Here is a 21,118-nt window from a genome sequence, read left to right as displayed (position 1 = left end):
ATCACTATTCAAAATCAACTTATTTTTATTCAGCCAAGAATTCAGTTCACCAAGAGCTTTTGTCAGTTTGAGTTCTACCTCTTGCTTAGTTTTTTCCACATACAGAAATAGTAGTATCATCCGCATACATATAAACAATGCCATTTGAGATGGAACATGGGAGGTCATTAACGAATAGAGTAAAAAGGAGCGGGGCCAGGATGGACCCTTGTGGAACTCCCATTGTTATATTTCTAAATGTTGATTTTTCTTTCCCTAATGAGACAAATTGTTGGCGATTTTTCAAGTATGATTCAAACCATTTAATTACATGCGGAGAGCAACCATATTGATGTAATCTATTTAAGAGGAGAGAGTGATTGACTGTATCGAATGCACGTCGGAGATCTATAAAAGCTACACCATTTAAATACCCTTTGTCTACATTGACTGACCACTGGTTAACCATGCACAATAGGGCTGTTTCACATGAGTGCTTAGGACGAAATCCAAATTGGTTCTTATAAAATAGATTATGCTGAGACAGATATTCAAAGATATTTAAATAAACTGCCCTTTCAATTATTTTAGATAAAATCGGCAATATAGACACGGGTCTGTAGTTTTTCATTATGGCTGTATCCCCTCCTTTGGGAATTGGTTGGACTCGGGCTATCTTCCAAGCATCAGGGTATACTGAAGAATGCAAAGACAAATTGAGTATATATACTAAACTTTGCATTACATGAGGAATATCACAGATATATTTCAGTATTTTAACAGAGAGTTCATCATACCCAGTTGCTTTTTTGCAAGTATATGATTTTATCTGTTTGATGACGAAATCTATCGAGATATTTGAAAAGTAAAGTAAATCACCGTTTGTTTGTTTTTCCAGATTTTCTTCAAGTGATTCACATCTCTTAATAGTTTCGGTCTCGAGCTCAAAACCTTTAGTGAGTTCAGAAAAGGGGTCAACAAAATACGTATTAAAATATTCAACAACCTCCTTTAAGTCTGATATTTCAACATCGTTTACATTCAATATTATATTTTTAGACTGACTTTTCTTAGTAAGACGTCGCATAACATCCCATAACGCATTTGCGTTTCCTGATTTGTCGTTCAATAATGAAGTAGTGTATGATTTTTTAAGATTTTTGAGTTCGCGTGTGATAAGATTTCTGCATTTTTTATATTGTTCCCAAAAATCTGATGACGAGAGCTGTATTGCTTTATCACGAAGGTAGTCCCTCGTGTTCATCAATTTAATGACGTCACCTGTCACCCAAGGACATGGATTATTTCTTAGACGTTTTCTTTTGTATGGTGCACACATATTTACAATTTCCATTATCGGGTTGAACCATATATCCCATGCACAGTTAACATCCTTACACTGATATAATTCTTCAAAATGCACTTGGGAAAGTAAAAAATTGAATTCTGCAAACTCAAAACCCTTAAAATCTCTCCATTCTATGATATTTTCTTTTTGAGTAATATCAGCATCACCGTAAACGGTGAAAATCATATAATGATCACTAAATGATGTTTTTAGCACTCCATTCAAGGAGTGATTTTCTACGTCAGTGGAATATATAAGATCAATAATAGTTTGCGACGTTGTCGTCACTCGTGTTGGAACATCAATCAGTTGATCGAAAAGAAAAACAGACATCATCTCTTCGAGAGATCGTGATAGAGAGTCTATGTTATTTGGACACATATCACAATTTAAGTCTCCAAGTAATATCATTTCCACATCTGTATTGGTGACAGCTTGACTTAACATTCCGTTCAATAAATCAAAGTAACTTGACGACGAATTTGGAGGTCTGTAGATAACACATATAAGAAGTGTTTCTGAATGTTTTGGCGATAATTTTACCCACAGGGCTTCAATATCGTCGCATGTAATATTATTTTCAAACCGGCAACTTACGTCATCTTTCACGTACAGAGCCACACCCCCTCCATGCCGGTTGCGGTCTTTGCGGAAAATATTGTAATTTTCAATGTCTAATTCAGAATCAGATATGGTAGCATCGCATTTGGTTTCAGAGACAGCAACAACATGGAAAGGATTATGTTGAAGTACAATTTTAAGTTCAGATAACTTTGGTACAATTGAATTTATATTAATGTGACATATTTTTAAACCTGTTTTAGGAAGGCAGCTGAATAATTTATCTTGAGTTCCGAAGTACTTACAGGTGTGGGCCCAATTTACATCAGTTTGTGAGCCAGTTGGATTGAGACTGTTTTTAGAAGTAAAGGTGATATTGTCACAAGTAGTGGCATTTAGTGGTAACGATTGTTCAGGAGATTCCTGGCTCTTAATTCCTTAATTATGCTTTATAGTTCTATGATACTCCCATACTTGAACTACGGTCTCTTAGTTTGGGGTAACACTCATCAAACGTCGTTAGACAAAGTGTTTTTATTACAAAAGAAGATTATTCGTATTATTAGTAATTCCCCCTTTCGCTCCCATACAGACGCTTTATTTTTTGAAAAAAAGATACTAAAGGTAAAAGACTTATATTTGTTCCAACTCGGTCAATTTATGTATAATTATAAAAATAATATGTTGCCATCTGTTTTTCAAGAAATGTTTTTTTTAAAATAGCTCAGTTCATAATTACCCCACAAGACATTCAGATGATTTTCATTTACCTCTCTTGCGGACCCTCTCAGCTCAAAAAACATTTATATATGAAGGTCCAAAGTTTTGGAATTCTTTAAGTAGTGAAATAAAAAATGCTCCATCTATTAATACTTTTAAGAAAAAATTGAAATTGTTTTTATTACAAACATATACACCTCATCGAATTATATGCCGTTGTTGCTTTTGCTTAATACAAGATCATTCTCCACTCGCTGACTCAAAATGTAATTTGATATATTATATTGTGCCTTCTCATGCCTATTTCCTTTCTAACGCGCATTTCTCTTTCCTTATCTTTTTCTCAACCCCACTTGCATCTCATCATCTTGTATCATTTTCTGTACCCTCGATCTTTCACTTCTTTTTGTCATTGTCACTCTTTGTATTATGACCGTGTTCTTCTATCTTTGTCGTGTAAAGTATTGTCTTGTCCCTTTCTCGTCTCTGTTGGCATCCCCCTTTTTCTTTCCCCTATTTTGTAGTTCCTTTTGTAGTTACAGATTAGTTAATTTAATTACTCATTATTCCTAAGTATCATTTGAGGTGTTCACACTTGTACAAGCATTGCTTTTTAGTGGACCCCTCTGTTTCCAACATGTATTTCTTACATTTGTTTTAAATGCTTATAACTGATTTGTAATGTTTTGTTGGAAACATGAATAAATTTGAATTTGAATTTGAATTTGACCTGTTGACTGAGGGAGAAGCGGGTAAATATGAATGAAGGACTTGGCTCATGCTCTAAAGTCTTACAGAACAAAAGATAATAACACAAGAAGGCAGAACGGTCTTGAGCCAGTCCCCAATCACACTACTCTTGAGAAAACCCTGTCCTCTCTTCCGTAGAGAACCTGAACACCCTTATAATGTTATTGACTACAAAGTGGTGGATCCATGAATGTATAAAGACAGGACGGGATTTTCTTTTACCGGGCATGTGATCCGGTATTTTTACTGACCCTTATACATATTCACATTGGAATGAGTGAGGGTGTGTAGGAGGGGGGCGTTCTACATACTGGATGTCAAGTCTTTACCTGTTTTAATAGTAACATTGTGTTGGATAAACAATTGCTAACATTAAACTACCTTAAACAGATTCCACTTTACATCATGATACAGTAGCCATCCTTAATAATTATGCAATACGTTATTCTGACATTCGATTTAAATAGTACTTTGAAAAACTAATTTGACATAGCAGAAAAGTGTGAAAACAAATAAACATGGAACACTTTGCAATTTCAAAAGAGTGACAAAAATAATACAAACTGGGACAAAGAGATTCGATTTTTCATATTTGTAGGTTTTTAAATTTAAATATTTAGTCCCATCAGCATTCACAATTGAAATGGCAGTCTTTCCATGAGCAATTCCGTAGCCCTTCGAATTGTCATATGAAATGTATATTATGCACTTTTACTCTAATAATTTTCATTCTGTTTTTATATTATGACAGAAAGTTTACTTTTATCATCCACTTCCAGAAACGATCAACTTTTCGTACCTGCTCTTAACGGTGTACCAATAGGGAGAGTAAAATTCTACACTTGCGTTTGACTATAAAGGTACAGAGTACACCTCCAGTATAACAAAAAACATGTAGTGATTTGTTAAGAGTCCAACAAAATACAATCAAATCAATACCTTTGCAGATGATGCCATCGATGATGATGTTGAGTAGAGGTCATCGTGATACTGACCGTCGAGTGTCAGCTTCTTCAGATGAGTCATCTTACAGATGAACTGAGCGAGATCACGTGATGCAAAGGGACGTTCACCGAGATCAGCAGAGTCGATGTCAAGAGTCTCAATCTGTTATGATAGCAACATAATGTTGAATGAATACCAATAACAAAACAATCAAAACTGAATTCAACAATCAACAATATGTTTGAGTTATATTAATACCGTTGCCACAATAAAAAACTCTTAAGACAATATCATTTATTTTGTTGATAGTGTACAAGTCTTGACAACTGAAATAAAAGTACTAATTTAAATAGTTCCTGGATCCATGATTGTATAAAGACAGGACGGGATTTTCTTTTCCCGGGCATGTGATCCGGTATTTTTACTACCCTTATACATATTCACATTGGAATGAGTGAGGGTGTGTAGGAGGGGGGCGTTCTACATACTGGATGTCAAGTCTTAACCTGTTTTAATAGTAACATTGTGTTGGATAAACAATTGCTAACATTAAACTACCTTAAACAAAATCCACTTTACATTATGATACAGTAGCCATCCTTAATAATTATGCAATACGTTATTCTGACATTCGATTTAAATAGTACTTTGAAAAAGTAATTTTACATAGCACAATCGTGTGAAAACAAATATACATGGAACACTTTGCAATTTCAAAAGAGTGACAAAAATAATACAAACTGGGAAGAAGAGATTCGATTTTTCATATTTGTAGGTTTTTAAATTTAAATATTTAGTCCCATCAGCATTCACAATTGAAATGGCAGTCTTTCCATGAGCAATTCCGTAGCCCTTCGAATTGTCATATGAAATGTATATTATGCACTTTTACTCTAATAATTTTCATTCTGTTTTTATATTATGACAGAAAGTTTACTTTTATCATCCACTTCCAGAAACGATCAACTTTTCGTACCTGCTCTTAACGGTGTACCAATAGGGAGAGTAAAATTCTACACTTGCGTTTGACTATAAAGGTACAGAGTACACCTCCAGTATAACAAAAAACATGTAGTGATTTGTTAAGAGTCCAACAAAATACAATCAAATCAATACCTTTGCAGATGATGCCATCGATGATGATGTTGAGTAGAGGTCATCGTGATACTGACCGTCGAGTGTCAGCTTCTTCAGATGAGTCATCTTACAGATGAACTGAGCGAGATCACGTGATGCAAAGGGACGTTCACCGAGATCAGCAGAGTCGATGTCAAGAGTCTCAATCTGTTATGATAGCAACATAATGTTGAATGAATACCAATAACAAAACAATCAAAACTGAATTCAACAATCAACAATATGTTTGAGTTATATTAATACCGTTGCCACAATAAAAAACTCTTAAGACAATATCATTTATTTTGTTGATAGTGTACAAGTCTTGACAACTGAAATAAAAGTACTAATTTAAATAGTTCCTGGATCCATGATTGTATAAAGACAGGACGGGATTTTCTTTTCCCGGGCATGTGATCCGGTATTTTTACTACCCTTATACATATTCACATTGGAATGAGTGAGGGTGTGTAGGAGGGGGGCGTTCTACATACTGGATGTCAAGTCTTAACCTGTTTTAATAGTAACATTGTGTTGGATAAACAATTGCTAACATTAAACTACCTTAAACAAAATCCACTTTACATTATGATACAGTAGCCATCCTTAATAATTATGCAATACGTTATTCTGACATTCGATTTAAATAGTACTTTGAAAAAGTAATTTTACATAGCACAATCGTGTGAAAACAAATATACATGGAACACTTTGCAATTTCAAAAGAGTGACAAAAATAATACAAACTGGGAAGAAGAGATTGATTTTTCACTTGTGTAGGTTTTTAAATTTAAATATTTAGTCTCATCAGCATTCACAATTGAAATGGCAGTCTCTCCGTCAGCAATTCCGTAGCCCTTCGAATTGTCATATGAAATGTATATTATGCACTTTTACTCCAATAATTTTCATTCTGTTTTTATATTATGACAGAAAGTTTACTTTTAGCATCCACTTCCAGAAACGATCAACTTTTCGTATGTGCTCTTAACGGTGTTCCAATAAGGAAAGTAAAATTGTACACTTGCGTTTGACTAAAAGGAAAGACTACACCTCTAGTATATCCAAAACATGAAGGGATTTGTCGAGAGCCCTGAAATATACGATCAAATCAATACCTTTACGGTTAATGCCATCGATGATAATGTTGAGTAGAATTCATCGTGATACTGATCGTGGAGTGTCAGCTTCTTCAGATGAGTCATCTTATAGATGAACTGAGCGAGATCACGTGATGCAGAGGGACGTTTACTGAGATCACCAGAGCAGATCTTAAGAGTCTTAATCTGTTATGATAGCAACATTTTGTTAAATGAATACTAATAACAAACCATTAAAAAATATATTCAAATTTCAGTTATATTTTTAAATTGTATTCATATCGTCCCCATTATGAAAATCCTTAACACAACAACATTTATTTTGTATGAGGAACAAGTCTTGACCCCTAAAATATGTACTAATTTCAGTAGTCTCTCGATTCTTTGAGACCGATAGGATGGTGTTTATTCATAACTGTTTTTTCATAATATGTTTTTGATTGATCACATTGGGACTGTGGGCATTACGGACAAAGAAGATGATAATACTTTCTAGATCATGTTTACCTGTTGACTGAGGGAGTAGTGGGGAAATATGAATGAAGGACTTGGCTCATGATCTAAAGTCGTACACAAAAGAGAATAAAAGAAGTAGGCAGAACGTTGGTCGCAAAGCAGTCACCAAACAGACTACTCTTGAAGGAAAATGTGCGCTTTCGATCGGGGATAGTCTGAACACCCTGATTATGTTATTGACAACAGTATAATGGTGGATCCATGATTGTCAGAGAGGAGGAGATTTTTTTTCCCCCGGGCATATGATCCGTTTATTTTACTGACCCTACTACATTTTCACGTCGGAATGAGTGAGGTGGTGGTGGTGAGGGAAGGGTGGGGTGATCCACATACTGGATGTCAAATCTCAATCTGTTATAATAGGAACATTGTATTGGATAAAAAGTTGCTGACATTAAAATACATACAAATATTGTTATACTTTACATCATGAGACAGTTGCCATCCTCATTCATGTACAAAGGCAAAACGTTATTCTGACATTTTGATTCAAGAAAAGTTTAAAAACAAATATATACGGAACACTTTGGAGTTTCCAAAGGGGTACATAAACAATACAAACAGGGACCAACATATTCGATTTATCATTTGTGTAGGTCTTTAAATTAAACTATTTAGTCTCATCAGTATTCAGGATTAAAATAGCCGTCTCTCCATCAGCAATTCCGTAGCACTCCGAATTGTCATATGCAATGAAAAATATGGTACATATATTATCCAATATCAATCTTTATAATCTTCATTCTGTGTATGTACTATGGCAAAAAGTTCACGTTTCGCTTCCACTTCCTGAAGCGATCAATTGTTCCTATCTGCTTGCTCTTATCGATGTACCAACACTAGGGAGAGTAAAATTGTACACTTGCGATTGACTATATAGGAAAGAGTACACCAACAGTATAACAAAACATGTAGTGATTTGCTAAGAGTCCCAAAATATATGATCAAATCAGTACCTTTGCAGATGATGCCATCGATGACGCTGTTGAGTAGAAGTCATCGTGATACTGACCGCCGAGTGTCAGGTCCTTCAGATGAGTCATCTTACAGATGAACTGAGCGAGATCACGTGATACAGAGGGACGTCCACTGATATCACCAGAGTGGATGTTAAGAGGGTCAATCTGTTACGATAGTAACATTATGTTGAATGAATACTAATAACAAACCATTAAACATATATTCAAAATTTAGCTATATGTTTAAAATTGTATTGATATCGTCGCCAATTTGAAAATCCTTTACACAACAACATTTATTTTGTAATGAGGTACAATTCTTGACCCCTAAAATATGTACTAATTTCAGTAGTCTATCGAATCGTTAACTTGTACGGGACTACACTCGTGGGTATTGGAGTAATTAAATGACTGTACGTATTTGTAATATTTGTGTAACAGCAGATTTTTATGATTTGGGAAATTAACTTGTACGGGACTACACTCGTGGGTATTAGAGTAATTAAATGACCGTACGTATATGTAATATTTGTGTAACAGCATATTTCTATGAATTTAGATGTTGATGTAGTTGTCAATAAACAGTCTGTAGAACTCATTTATGAGAGTGTCTGGCTATTTTGTATATCCAGGGAAAATCTTGACAATGAGACAGTTGTCATCCTCATTCATTTAAGAAAAGTGTAAAAACAAATATATGCACTTTGTAGCTTCCAAAGGGGTAAATAAATAATACAAACAGGCACCAACGGATTCGATTTATCATTTTTGTAGGCCTTTAAATTAAACTATTTAGTCTCATCAGTATTCACAATTGAAATAGCCGTCTCTCCATTAGCAATTCCGTAGCACTCCGAATTGTCATATGCAATGAAAAATAAGGTACATATTATCCAATATCAATCTATATAATCTTCATTCTGTATATGTACTATGGCAGAAAGTTCACTTTTCGCTTCCACTTCCTGAAGCGATCAATTTTTCCTACATGCTTGCTCTTATCGATGTACCAGTCTTGTGATTGACTATATTAGGAAAGAGTACACCAATAGTATAAGAAAAACATGTAGTGATTTGCTAAGAGTCCCAAAATATATGATCAAATCAGTACCTTTGCGGATGATGCCATCGATGACGCTGTTGAGTAGAAAGCATCGTGATACCATGGACCTACTGTAGTACTAGTAGGTCCATGGTGATACTGACCCTTGAGTGTCAGGTCCTTCAGATGAGTCATCTTACAGATGAACTGAGCGAGATCACGTGATGCTGAGGGACGTCCACTGAGATCATCAGAGTGAATGTTAAGAGTCTCAATCTGTTGTAATAGTACGACAACAGGTTGGATAAACAATTGCTGACATTACTATACTGAATTATATATAACATTACATTTGTTTTGCTTCCACTAAAAGCGTAATTTTTTTCCTAATTGTTTTTTTCTCAACGGCGTACTAGTTTATACAGTAAAATCACTGAATTTAGTCTGACTATCGAAATTAGTAAACTTCCAGTGGATCCCCCCATCCGTCATCTCGGCCGTGTAATATCCGATTAACGCGTCAATTGCATGCCTCTCCTCTGTCCTGTAATGAGCAATAAAGGAGTCCCTGATATGCATTCGAAAAAAAAGTATATAGCGTGAATCAATTATGCAGAATTTTAATTCAATGCATTTTCAGAAGACTAAATATTCGTGTCTCTAGATATGTCTGGACTCTTGAAAACGATACTATATTGGAGAAATATTTTCCTTTATCAGATGTAAACATATTCATTTTAGTTTTTGTAAAACTTAAAGATGCATACGTAAATTTGCATTAAGAATGAATATGGAAATTACATAATTATTACGTATTACGTAGGAATGTCGTGGTCGAGTGGTTTAAGGCGCTTGAATGGAGATGCGAAGGTCGAGTGTTCGAATCCCGACACGGCACTAATGTCCTTTGGCAAGATATTAACCTGCACTTGCTTCTCTCCACCCAGGTGTTAAAATTGGTACCCGGTAGGACAGTGGCGGATCCAGGGGGGCCGGGGGGCCCCCCCCCCCCCCCTGGGAAAAAACGTGTACTTTTTCATTTTTTAACGTTAATTTTACCTTTTTGGGGAGATGGGCCCCCCTAAGGAATCCTGGATCCGCGCATGCGGTAGGATGCGACAGTCATTGTCGGGCAAACAGTTTTGAGCGTCAAGTAACGCCTGGCTGGAATGCCTCCCAGGGAGTGCAGATTGTGCACACAGTGTATGCGGGCAAGTATTGAATCATTACAAAATGGTCAGACTAAACCTTGTTTAATGTAGAAACCTTTTATAATTGTTATATATTATGAAATTGTTGATTTTGAATTGTGATAATTATATGCATTAAAAAAAAAATCCTTATTTGAACTTTATCAGAGTATTTAGAACTACTACCATGATTTCTACAGCCAAACACAACCATTATTTCCCAGGAAATAATTATCTGTCTCTATTACTCACCAACTGCTGATATATATTGGGGAAATTTCATTTAATTTTTTTGCGTCTTTAAAAAAAATTTAATCTCCATTCTCAAGTATCTTTTTTAATGAATTCCTAACATTGATTTAAAAACGATTAATAACAATTTGATATCAATTCAAACATCCCTGTTATGAAGATATACATGCTAGTCTCTATTCGGAATTCCGCCTGTTCGTGAATATAAGCAATTCGTCCCTATTTTCACGAAGTGACGGTAGTGAGGAAAATCGCATACAATTTGCGTGACGATTGTCCTCACTACTGTCACTTCGTGAAAATAGGAACGAATTATAGCACATGTTAGTGACATGCACATCTAATTGTTATGTCACATCTGACGGGTATATCCGAGTTTGACGAACATGCTATCAAAATGTGCGTAGGACCTTAGGGAAGAGACATGAAAGGACAATGCGAAATGCAAAGCGGATACTACGTAACGGAAATGACGATAGGAGGGCGTCCTAGCCCCCCTTATACACTAAGTGTTAATTTCATACAATTCACATGTTACGACCTTTGAGATAATATATTTGTGATAGCAGAGCATTTGGAAAGATATGCTTTTATAGACTACATGCCTCAAAATCTAGTTAAAATAATTTGAGATTGGGTCATTTAAATAATTAGAAACACCCTAACCAGAAATTTTGACAGCGAAAACAAAAAAGTGTGATGGGGTAGGTGAAAAAATGTCTCAACCGCATCGGAAAAGTAATTTAAAAAACTTCAAGGATAGGTGCTAAACAGGGTTGAAATAGTGAGAGAGAGAGAGAGAGAGAGAGAGAGAAAGAAAGAGAGAGAGAGAGAGAGTTTATTTCAGAGAGAGAAAAATATTTGTTATTGTTGTTGAATATTTCTAATTGTTTCCCGATATGCGTGCCATAGACGTTTGAAATTTAAATTTGTTTTTCTATATTAAGCAAATTTCTGTTTCCCAGTATTTTCCTAAATTATTTCAATCCTGACTGAATTTGGCATCCATTTTTTTAAGGAATGATGTACCAAATAAACGACAATGTGGATGATACAAAGATTTATACTGACCTTGGAATCGACTGCATTATTCGCAAGCACCGAGTAGAAGACGTCATGCATAGTACCAGTAACTTGAGTAAGATCGATCGTAACAGATCTCAGTGATCGTGATGAGCAGATGAATTCAGCCAGGTCCTCTGAAGCCGTCCGTCCACATGACTTCTTAATACTCAGGTCATCCTACAATGTACATGTACACAAATAATATTGTAAGGCTAGAAACATAAACCATCAAAATTATACTGTATTAATAAATCACAACTCCTATTTAAAGAATAAAGTCCTAAACGATAATTAATCCTTGTGGATAGTAATTTTTTTAAATATGATGATCAGACTTGTATCCATGCCAGATCCATAGAAGTTGCTTTAATTTAAACATGCTACTGATTTAAATAAAATGTATTCTATCAAGCGTTCGGGTGAATTTGGGTGACGAGAGTTTGTACAGAATGCATTGCCTTATAGAGCATTTCGGGGTTCAAAGCATCGTTCATAAACACAGTATATGTATACAGTCATGTGTTCAAACCAAACGAGGTCATCCTATTAAAGTCTGAGAGCATGAAATTTAAATCAATTTTTTCACGGGCGATCAACTTAAATCAATTCTTTCACTCAAAGAGATCAAACAAACATAACATGTATACGTTGCTACGATCCGATGTTACATTCCTTACCACTTCACGATGATTCATGATGAAAGTATGCCCTGATACTGTGTGTGCCTGCATCCATGTGGTGATCCTCAGTGTCTTTCTGGACGTAGTCGATAGATGATCCACCACTGCTTTGGTCACTGCTTGGTCTTGGCTCTCATATGCTACATCTATGATGAAGTCATCATCATCAATACCGAAAGGTTGGCGCACTGGTTTCAACGCTATGAGACGAGATACGATATCAAAGCCGACCCTCTTCTGCTGGGCCGAGGTGAAGTACAGTAGGTACCGGTATTCCACTGCTTCCTGTATGATACTCGCTATCAACATGTCATACTCATTACGGTTTGACTTGTAAAGGGATGCAAGATACATTCCTGATAGATACTCCTGGAAGAGCTTATGGGGAAACTGCACCGATTGGACTACTGAATTTGGAGTGTTTCTCCTGTCTCGCCTCGGAAGAATTTTCTTCTCTCTGGTGAGTACACCAACTTTACAACCTACATCGATGGACTCTGGATAGCTCTGAAACTCTTCTTCTGTGAATACTAACCGTCTTTCGAGAAGCCCCTGGAAGGCAATGCGGCCGATGTGAATCAGGTGATGACGAATATCTGAACAATGCTCACTTAATTTGCCTCCAACAATACCTGAAGATGGAATGTGCTTTGATAGGTGATGATCAACCAAAAAGTCAATCATCTGATTGAAGAGCTGGGAAAATGTTTGCAGCTTGGACATTGCCTCTCGGCGCTCTCCATCAAACTCTTTCCACATGATACACAGCATGGCTGTGTATATGGGGTAGGGAGCCATGTTCTCTCTGATCACATCGTTGTTCGATATGAATCGGTTCAGATCTTCAGAGGAAGCTGCATCTGGATGAAAGAACTTGGTGATGTAAGAAGAGAGGTTTTCAGCAGAGAAACCTTCTACAGCAATGAAAGCAAACACCTTTCTAAGATCGGCATTCTTCCTAATCTCATCTGATCTCCATTGTCTCGATGTGATTAGTACTGTCCCTGACTTGAACAGATGATTGAGAGTGATCAGGGCGATTTGCTGATTGCTGTCAAGATCGACAGCAAACTCATCTAGGCCATCCAAGACAAGAAAAACGTCATCCGGATTTGAGAGGATGTGCTTGTCTAGCTGTTTGGCTGTGACGGGATTGTTGTCAGAAAGATACGACTTCACTATCTCTCCAACAGTCTTGCCCTCTGTCTTGCGAAGGAGGATGACAAGAACCAGTTTGAAATCTTGGTAGGCTTTTCCGTGGATCCAATCCCAAGCGATCTTGGCGCAAAAAGTGGTCTTTCCTACACCACCTTCACCTTCTACCAACAAGCGTTTGGGATAGGTTCCGTTGACTTTGGTCCTGAGGAGGTCATCGTAGAGAAGCGGTGTCTTGAGTTTTGTACCTTTGTCTTCTTCCATCAACGTTAGATTGGTGAAGATACGTTTGAATTCAAGTACAAGTTCACTGTTCAGTGGATCGGCTTGAATCTGGCATAGATGAATTGCCAAATAGTGTTTGACCTCTTCAGCAACCCGTTGGATTTCCTTCTCTGTCATGGACGGTATGTGATCACCAACCTGACCTGTGATGAGAATGGTGAAGAACGTTGTCTTTAGCATGACTAGAAAAATATGACCAGTGTTTTAATATCACACAACAGCAGTACTACCATCAGCAGCAACAACATGGAAGAAATCACCTTGGAATTGCCCCCCCCCCCCCCTTCCCCCCTCGGTTCTCTCTCTCTCTCTCTCTCTCTTTTATATTGCAGTATCCAACAGTATCTACGAAACCCTATAAATAAACGTTAACTATTGCAATGAAACTCGTTATAGTAGCCTTTAATCATGGCGGCTTTGCTGCTCTATCGATCCAATGATCGTCCTCAAAAAATAGAATAGTCATCTGATTGCACGGAAAGTCGACACTTGCGTGCAGCTTGCTGTAAGTCGCCTTTAGTAACTACCGAACCTTGTTGTTGTTGTTCAGCATTATATGGCAATCAGTCAAATTCGACTATTATCACTAACTAAATTGTATTTTCTTAATTCTAACTTTAATTCTGAAAATTGATTGACCTCTCTTTTTTTAAATTCTTTTCCTAATGTAGGTTGTTAATAATGATAATATGTTATCGTGGTTAATATTTATAACACAACATTTAAGCCTCTAGTCAGAATATAAGCAGAATCGGCTATAAATCGTAGACGATCGCACTATTTGTATGACGTCAATATGATTCTTAGCTGATGTAGCTATTCCTCCTCGAAGGGAACGTGAAATCCATTCAAACTTCAATTTCATTCATCATATGACTATTTAAATCATCGTTCATTTAAAAATTTAAGTTTAAATGTTCATGTCAAATGCTATATATTGCAAATTATTCCCAAATTGGGTCTTAATCACATCGTATAGCACGCGGAGTGCTTTAGAGTACCAGTTGCTTTGATCTATAGCCTATCCACTATCGCATGTTCTCTCAACAGGTCAATCGTTAATCGGATTGTGTATCTATCCTTTTGTGTAATTAATTATGATGTTACGTCCCCGCCCCTTTTTTGTCCATTCTTCTGTAATTTTAATCTGTATATCATGATATTAAGGTAGGTAGAGAGAGGGTAATAGAGAGTTGGAGAATGTGTATATTGTTGGAAAAGACGCATGAAAGCAATTTTTGTTTGTTGTACTCAATAATAAGAAATAGAAATAATAAAGGAGAAATCATATGTGTTTGTTTTCGGGGAATTTTAGGCATTTTTTTAGGGGGTAGGGGGTGTTATTGATGTAGGACCAAATATGGATATACCGGAACGGATATTGTTCCAACTAGATACATACATACATACGTACATAGCCTTTACATAAACATGCTCAATGCACTTTATATTAATATAAATAAAACATAATAATTATTTTGCTCTCCAAGCGCATACACTGTAAATACAATTCATGGTTATGATTAAACTTATTAAAGTCTGTCCTTGAACTATGACTCTGAGACTCGATACGTATGTGAATATTACAGTTGGAATATCAGATGCTAGCGGTTCTTTCTTTGCTTTATGATATTAAAATCCACAAGTATGTCAATGTTACTATGGGTTTTTTAGATGCTAGTGGTTCTGTGCAGGAATTTCCTGACGTTCCTTTTTTACTTATTGGAAATTCATTTTGTATTTCATATCAACTTTAGAGTCCAAACTGCGTGTCCTTGTATTTAGGCTAGGAATGGTTTAAGAGGCATGCCACATAGTAATTTCAAAACTTTATCAATCAATTATATTTTTCCAATTTGTTTAAGAATTGTGGACGCTTTTTGTGTACTGATATATATATTTGCAGATATCATCTTCTTTTTTTCAAACTTGCCCAAAAATTTAATTTGGTGAGAGTTTAAAGTGTTGTCTACATTAACCATATTCTAAAATCTCTGTGTTATCTTTATCCACAATACATGGGCAAAAACATGCCTATATAAAATTCATTGTAACTCTTTAGAATAGATAGAAACTCCTAATATTTTTTCATATTTGGATAAATTATGACACGGAGATATGATGTCATGTCTTTTTTGATCCTCAATTAAATCATGACGTCATCATAATGGCCTCCAAACTCAAAATTTAAATTTGCATATTATGACGTCAGCATATTTTGGGAAAATTGACTGTATCTCTGTAAATATCGATCAATTTTCTTTCAAATTTTGATATGTTCTAGCTGAGACAATTTTCTACAAATTCAGTATTTTTGCGATTAAAGGAGGCATGTCATTTTTTCACATTTTGCGTGTATTGTCTATGGGACATGACTATTTCTCAAAACTGGATTCTACATTTCCGTCTTTCGCGAGCAACATCTCCGTTGTTTTAGCTTTGTTTACGCTGAGATTCGAATATGTTGTAGCTGAGACAATTACCTATCTCCAATGTGCACTTCATTTTTTGATCATATGCCGGGATCATGCTCATATTTCACTTGCAAAGTAGGACTTCAGAATTCCATTTCCCGTTTACGTGTAATCGCTATGGGAGATGTTTTGGTATATCAGTAACGCACTTGACTTTCAACCTCGAGATCCCTGGTTCGAGTCCAGGTGTCTCCAACAATTTTTTCTCCACTTTTTTTTCCTTTTGAACTTTCACTGTACCATCTCCTTTGATTATTTAAACACATAGAATCGCAAATAATGTGATAAACAACCCTTTTTACTTTATTATTACCCTATTTTCACTTAATCCATTACTTTTTGCGTGTAATCCCTATGGGAAATGACTTTTTCTCAAATCTGGAGTCTACATTCCTGTCTTTTGCGAGCAATATCGCCGTTATTTCGGCTTGGATTTTGTTGATTTTTGAGTATGTTGTAGCTGAGACTATATGCTATCTAAATCAACCCTCATTTTTTCAATAAGATGTCATGATCGCGCTCATGATCATGATCATGATCATCACGATCATCATTATCATAATGATGCTAATCATTTATCAATTACATTTTCATTTCTTTGAATAAGATAAAATCGTCAAAAGGTGTTCTTCATGATGCAAATTAGAGTCAAATGTGTAACTGGTTACTGCACAGGGTCAAAGGTCATATATTGTTTCAATCTATCTTCCCTAGATCCATGATGATCAAGGAGACACAATTTAATCTTGACATATGAATAGATCATAATGGGAGAAGCATATGAATGGGAGAAGCAAAATAATATATCGTGTAATGAATTATTCGTTATGTAAACCATTATCATACGTATCACCTAATTCGTCTAAGTGACGAATTAAAGTCTAGTGTTTTTGTTTTGTTTTTTTATTGTTAATTCATTTTCTAATGTTTGTGCTGTATATGCAGCTGCGATTGATGTTTTGAACAATCGTAAGAAGTTGGAGTTCTTGTTTTTGTACATGTATATGTTCCATCGGTAATATTTCCGGTCAAATCAAATGATCTGTAGCATGATACAGTACGCAAAATAAGGGGGGATTCGAAATGTTGAAGAAGAATTTTGTTTAATTGTTTACATTGGAGAGTAAAGTTGGGTTTGTAAGACAGTGTTCACAATGTTCCGAAGGGACATCCAGTTTGATACACATGTAACTGTCTGTTTCCAGTATTGAAGCATGTGCTGTGTTTGATAGTAAATCAAACGTTTTTGCTGTTTCAGAGTAATATGTATTCGGAATACATATACAGATGTATTTCTATTTCAGCATGTGTATGGTGTACTGAACAAACAGGAAAGAACACAGGAGGGGAGAGTGGTCACGCCATTGAATTACGTCATGATTTACTGTACGCCATCTAATAAAGTCACCATGGAACTAAAAATTCTCCTTAAGTCGCCTAGTGTTTTCATCCTTATTGGCTTAGCTCCTGGTACAGAAAATGAACCAATCAGAAACAACATCCTGACGATCGCACGGTGAAGGGCCAATGATCGCGGCTCCTTGTATTTCATTGGTCATAGGTAACGAGTTGTACTGCCTTATTCGGTAAAGTTTTATGAATATTGATTACGACTTCCGGTGCGATGAGATGGCTTATTCCGCGCATTTCGAGGATCGACCATTGGATCGACGTGCCAGAGCAGCAAAGCCATCGTGATTGAAGGATACTTCTTAGTTTGCTGCGCTGCTTTAATGGATTACGTAATAGTACTCATAATTATATCTCATAATGCTTGAACTTTTTTTTTTTTAATAAGGCTCTTCGTTTTCATAGAACTTTGTGAAAAGTTTACATATAAGTTTTCATATTTTTTGTTGGGGTGTGCTCAATTTTGTTGGATACTGCATATATAGGCGTAAACGTGTTTTTGGTGGTGGTGTTTTTGGTGGGGATGGTCGTGTGTGTACGCATGCATGTGAGTAATACTGTACCTTTCTGTACGCTATCAGCAAGCTGTACCAGCTTAATTCGGTGTAACGTGACCACCAACGCCTCCCTCGCCTCGCTATCACGTACTCTCTTCCGCCATTCGTAAAGCATCTTATAGATAGCATACAAAGTGTTGCCCATCTGATCTTTCTCAAACCGACTTAGTTCAGCCTCAGTGAATCCCAAAGCTAGTCCGACCTTCCTGAAATCTGATGGATCCATACTGTCAGCAATGAGATAAAGTTCGAGTTCGGTGAGGTTCCCAGGTCTAAATCATTAGATAAAAGAAAGGGGGAAAATCATACACAGCTTACATATATTTGTGAGGTTTTACAGTCAAAGGACTTTCCTTTTATTATCATCTCAAGTGAATACTCTTGTTTGGATTGCATTACAATATTACAATTTTCCAACATTTGCTAGAATGCAAGCACTCCAAAAACATTGCAAAATAAGGACCTGTTAACATAACGGAAATACGCGAAACTTCTACTGTCACCATTTGCTTTCATTGATCAATTGGTATATTCCAATTAATATTTTTTACCAACAAATTCGTTGGCTCGTATTTTGCCAAAGTTTATAATCGGATTTAGAATGGAAATTAGTCTGAAGTTTAATGAAGTTTATCTTTAAACGTGATCTCCTACCAAGGGTCGGGCGTACCTCAATGGACAGAATAAGATCCAAAGTCGCTCTTTCATTGTGCTTACTTATCATTTGGGCCAGGGTTTTGTTCTACATCACCGGATCTCAATAGAAGTATGTTATTCATGTCTGGACAGTCATTCCCTTTAATTTCATCTGCTTCACCGCTGCTTGTCCCTGATCCGAGGACCGGATAGATCGGGGATCCATGATACTCCGTTACTTCCTAAGAATGAAGAGAAAATTACGAATAGATGATACAATTTGAACTCCGTAAACTATGTACATGTCATACTGCGATAACTTCATTGTGCCACAATGTAGTCTGGCGGGGATTTTTTTTTATCAATGGTTTCTAGTTTATTCCTAATTTCATAATAGAACAATAATTAGTGCAGTCATAATGATAGACGGGTGTTCATGTAGCCATTGGACAAGATGGGTGGACAATTCGTGATATTCCGTTACTTCCTTAATGAAACATATGGACAAAAGACAATTTTCAAAAGAATAATCAGAAATTATTTGAACAAAATAGATGTAGAATCACGGGAGTATAAGAATTCTGTGAAAGGGTAAAGGGCAATATTACCACTGATTACAGTCGTCACAAACGTCAAACCTACACTTTTCATAGCAAATTTAAATAAGCTGTCCTCTACAACAGCCTACATCTAATGTAGCTCAAATTTTGCTAGTTACATGTTTAATGTCTTGTCCTGTTTAAAACCCTGTTTAAAAAAACAATTGTTTTATTCAGTATTGGGGGAGTTTTTATTTTGATTTATTGTTCCCATGTTTTTTCTCACAGTTTTTTTTTCTTTCTTTGTTGTTTTCATGTGAGTGGTGTGGTTCTGGAAAATGCTTATCAATCATACCCTTATAGGTGATGTTCTTTGGTCGGTATTCATCGTTGTATCTAGTCTATGTTTAGGTGATATGTCCGATGATTGATCCTCTATCCCTAACGGTGCGGAGTCTATAGTTTCCTCCTTGTCTCGATTGATACGATCTGTCTCACCATGAACGTCTGCAGGTACAAGTGAGTTCGACTCTGATGTGCCAACTTCAGGTTTGTCTGTTTTACTTATTTGGGCGGATTTCGGGATGTATTCATGTGACATGACATTAATGGCTATGTCATTGTTGTCCAATTCGTCTTCTACACAGGGTCGGGGAACTGGAATTGTCACATCAGTGGTATCAGGGCCAGCTAGGTTGGTCTCTTTTTCAATTGAAGAACCACTGCTTTGAGCACACGAAGACTCAGAGTGAGAGACATTGCTATGACCGGGGTAATTTATACCGCATGGGAATCCACTCTCCTTGACAGTATCACACTCTGTAACGTCAGATTGTGAGAGAGTCGGTGAGCTTGCGTTACCTCCGCCATTGTTGACGTCACGTAAATGCCCTGTTTGAGCAGAAGATGCAGACTGACGAGCCGTGTTGCTTGGAGATCTATTCGCATCGGGCGAAGAGCCAGTGCGAGATGAAATGTTACACTCAGAATTGTTGTTTTCTTCGGGTGGCTCAGCATTCTTGGCTTTTTTCATTAAGTTGTGAAGTTTCCTCCAAAAATAGTGGTAGTCGTATTCTTTCCTCCGACGTCGCATGAACGTGCCGATCCTGACACGCCATTCACCAAGAGACACAGGCATGGTGACATCAGGATACTGTGTTATTCAAGAAAGAGAAAAGATTAATGCAGAGTTAGTTCATGAGACGGGCAACATGACTGTGTATAAGAAAATTGTGTCAAATCTTTGTACAGATTTATCTTAACATGCCATGTATGGAATACGTATTCATTTTAAATTACAAAATATATTTCATCTTTGAAAGTCAATTGAATGCATTGAGTGTAAATTTGCACAACTCTTTATATTCCGCAATCCCCTCCAGACAACTACCACCGGGAAAACGGCCCTTTGTAGAGGGGCAGTAACAAAAGCTTCAATTGGGGGGGGTAGTTTTTTATGGGTTTATGGTTGTCGTAGATGTTTCTTGTGCGGGATGTGAGTCCAGAGTAGCTATCCAAAATGTCCTGGAGCTATGGCAGAAGCTGAATATTTTCAATGCATTATGTCAGACAAAGACAGAGTTACATAGGAGCATCTGGAGAATGGGTATGTATCATGTGCCCACGTTGTGCGCGTGCTGTGTGTATGTGTGTGTGTGTGCGTGCGTGTGTGTGTGTCTGTGCATGCAACACAAAGAAAAATTGTTGCCGTTGATTCTTTCGATACAAATGGGAAACGGGGTATACATTTTCTCTTTCATGGGCGAGCAAAATAATCAGAATCGTTGTCAGTAAAGACATGACCACAACGGAAAGTACAGCTATATCCGCGTCTGGTCC

The 21,118-nt window shown here is 36.6% G+C and overlaps 1 protein-coding gene across 1 annotated transcript in view; it reads right to left on the bottom strand.

The window, feature by feature from the left end:
• The window catches only part of LOC105445068, a 57,156-nt gene extending 36,264 nt beyond the window's left edge, over nucleotides 1-20,892 (bottom strand). The window contains exons 1-9 of the mRNA XM_030995037.1: nucleotides 19,635-20,892; nucleotides 18,822-18,982; nucleotides 18,111-18,376; nucleotides 12,221-13,806; nucleotides 11,550-11,720; nucleotides 9,106-9,312; nucleotides 7,992-8,159; nucleotides 5,420-5,587; nucleotides 4,298-4,465 (exon numbers count right to left, since the gene is read on the bottom strand). Of these exons, the coding sequence (XP_030850897.1) occupies nucleotides 4,298-4,465; nucleotides 5,420-5,587; nucleotides 7,992-8,159; nucleotides 9,106-9,312; nucleotides 11,550-11,720; nucleotides 12,221-13,806; nucleotides 18,111-18,376; nucleotides 18,822-18,982; nucleotides 19,635-20,417 (3,678 nt within the window). The 5' untranslated portion in view covers nucleotides 20,418-20,892. The remainder of the gene's footprint in view (nucleotides 1-4,297; nucleotides 4,466-5,419; nucleotides 5,588-7,991; nucleotides 8,160-9,105; nucleotides 9,313-11,549; nucleotides 11,721-12,220; nucleotides 13,807-18,110; nucleotides 18,377-18,821; nucleotides 18,983-19,634) is intronic.
• Nucleotides 20,893-21,118: the final 226 nt, after the last annotated feature.

This window comes from Strongylocentrotus purpuratus, unplaced genomic scaffold, assembly GCF_000002235.5.
Source record: "Strongylocentrotus purpuratus isolate Spur 01 unplaced genomic scaffold, Spur_5.0 spur5_scaffold_21, whole genome shotgun sequence".
Classification (NCBI taxonomy): Eukaryota; Metazoa; Echinodermata; class Echinoidea; order Camarodonta; family Strongylocentrotidae; genus Strongylocentrotus; species Strongylocentrotus purpuratus.
This window is presented reverse-complemented; position numbering and strand designations above follow the sequence as displayed.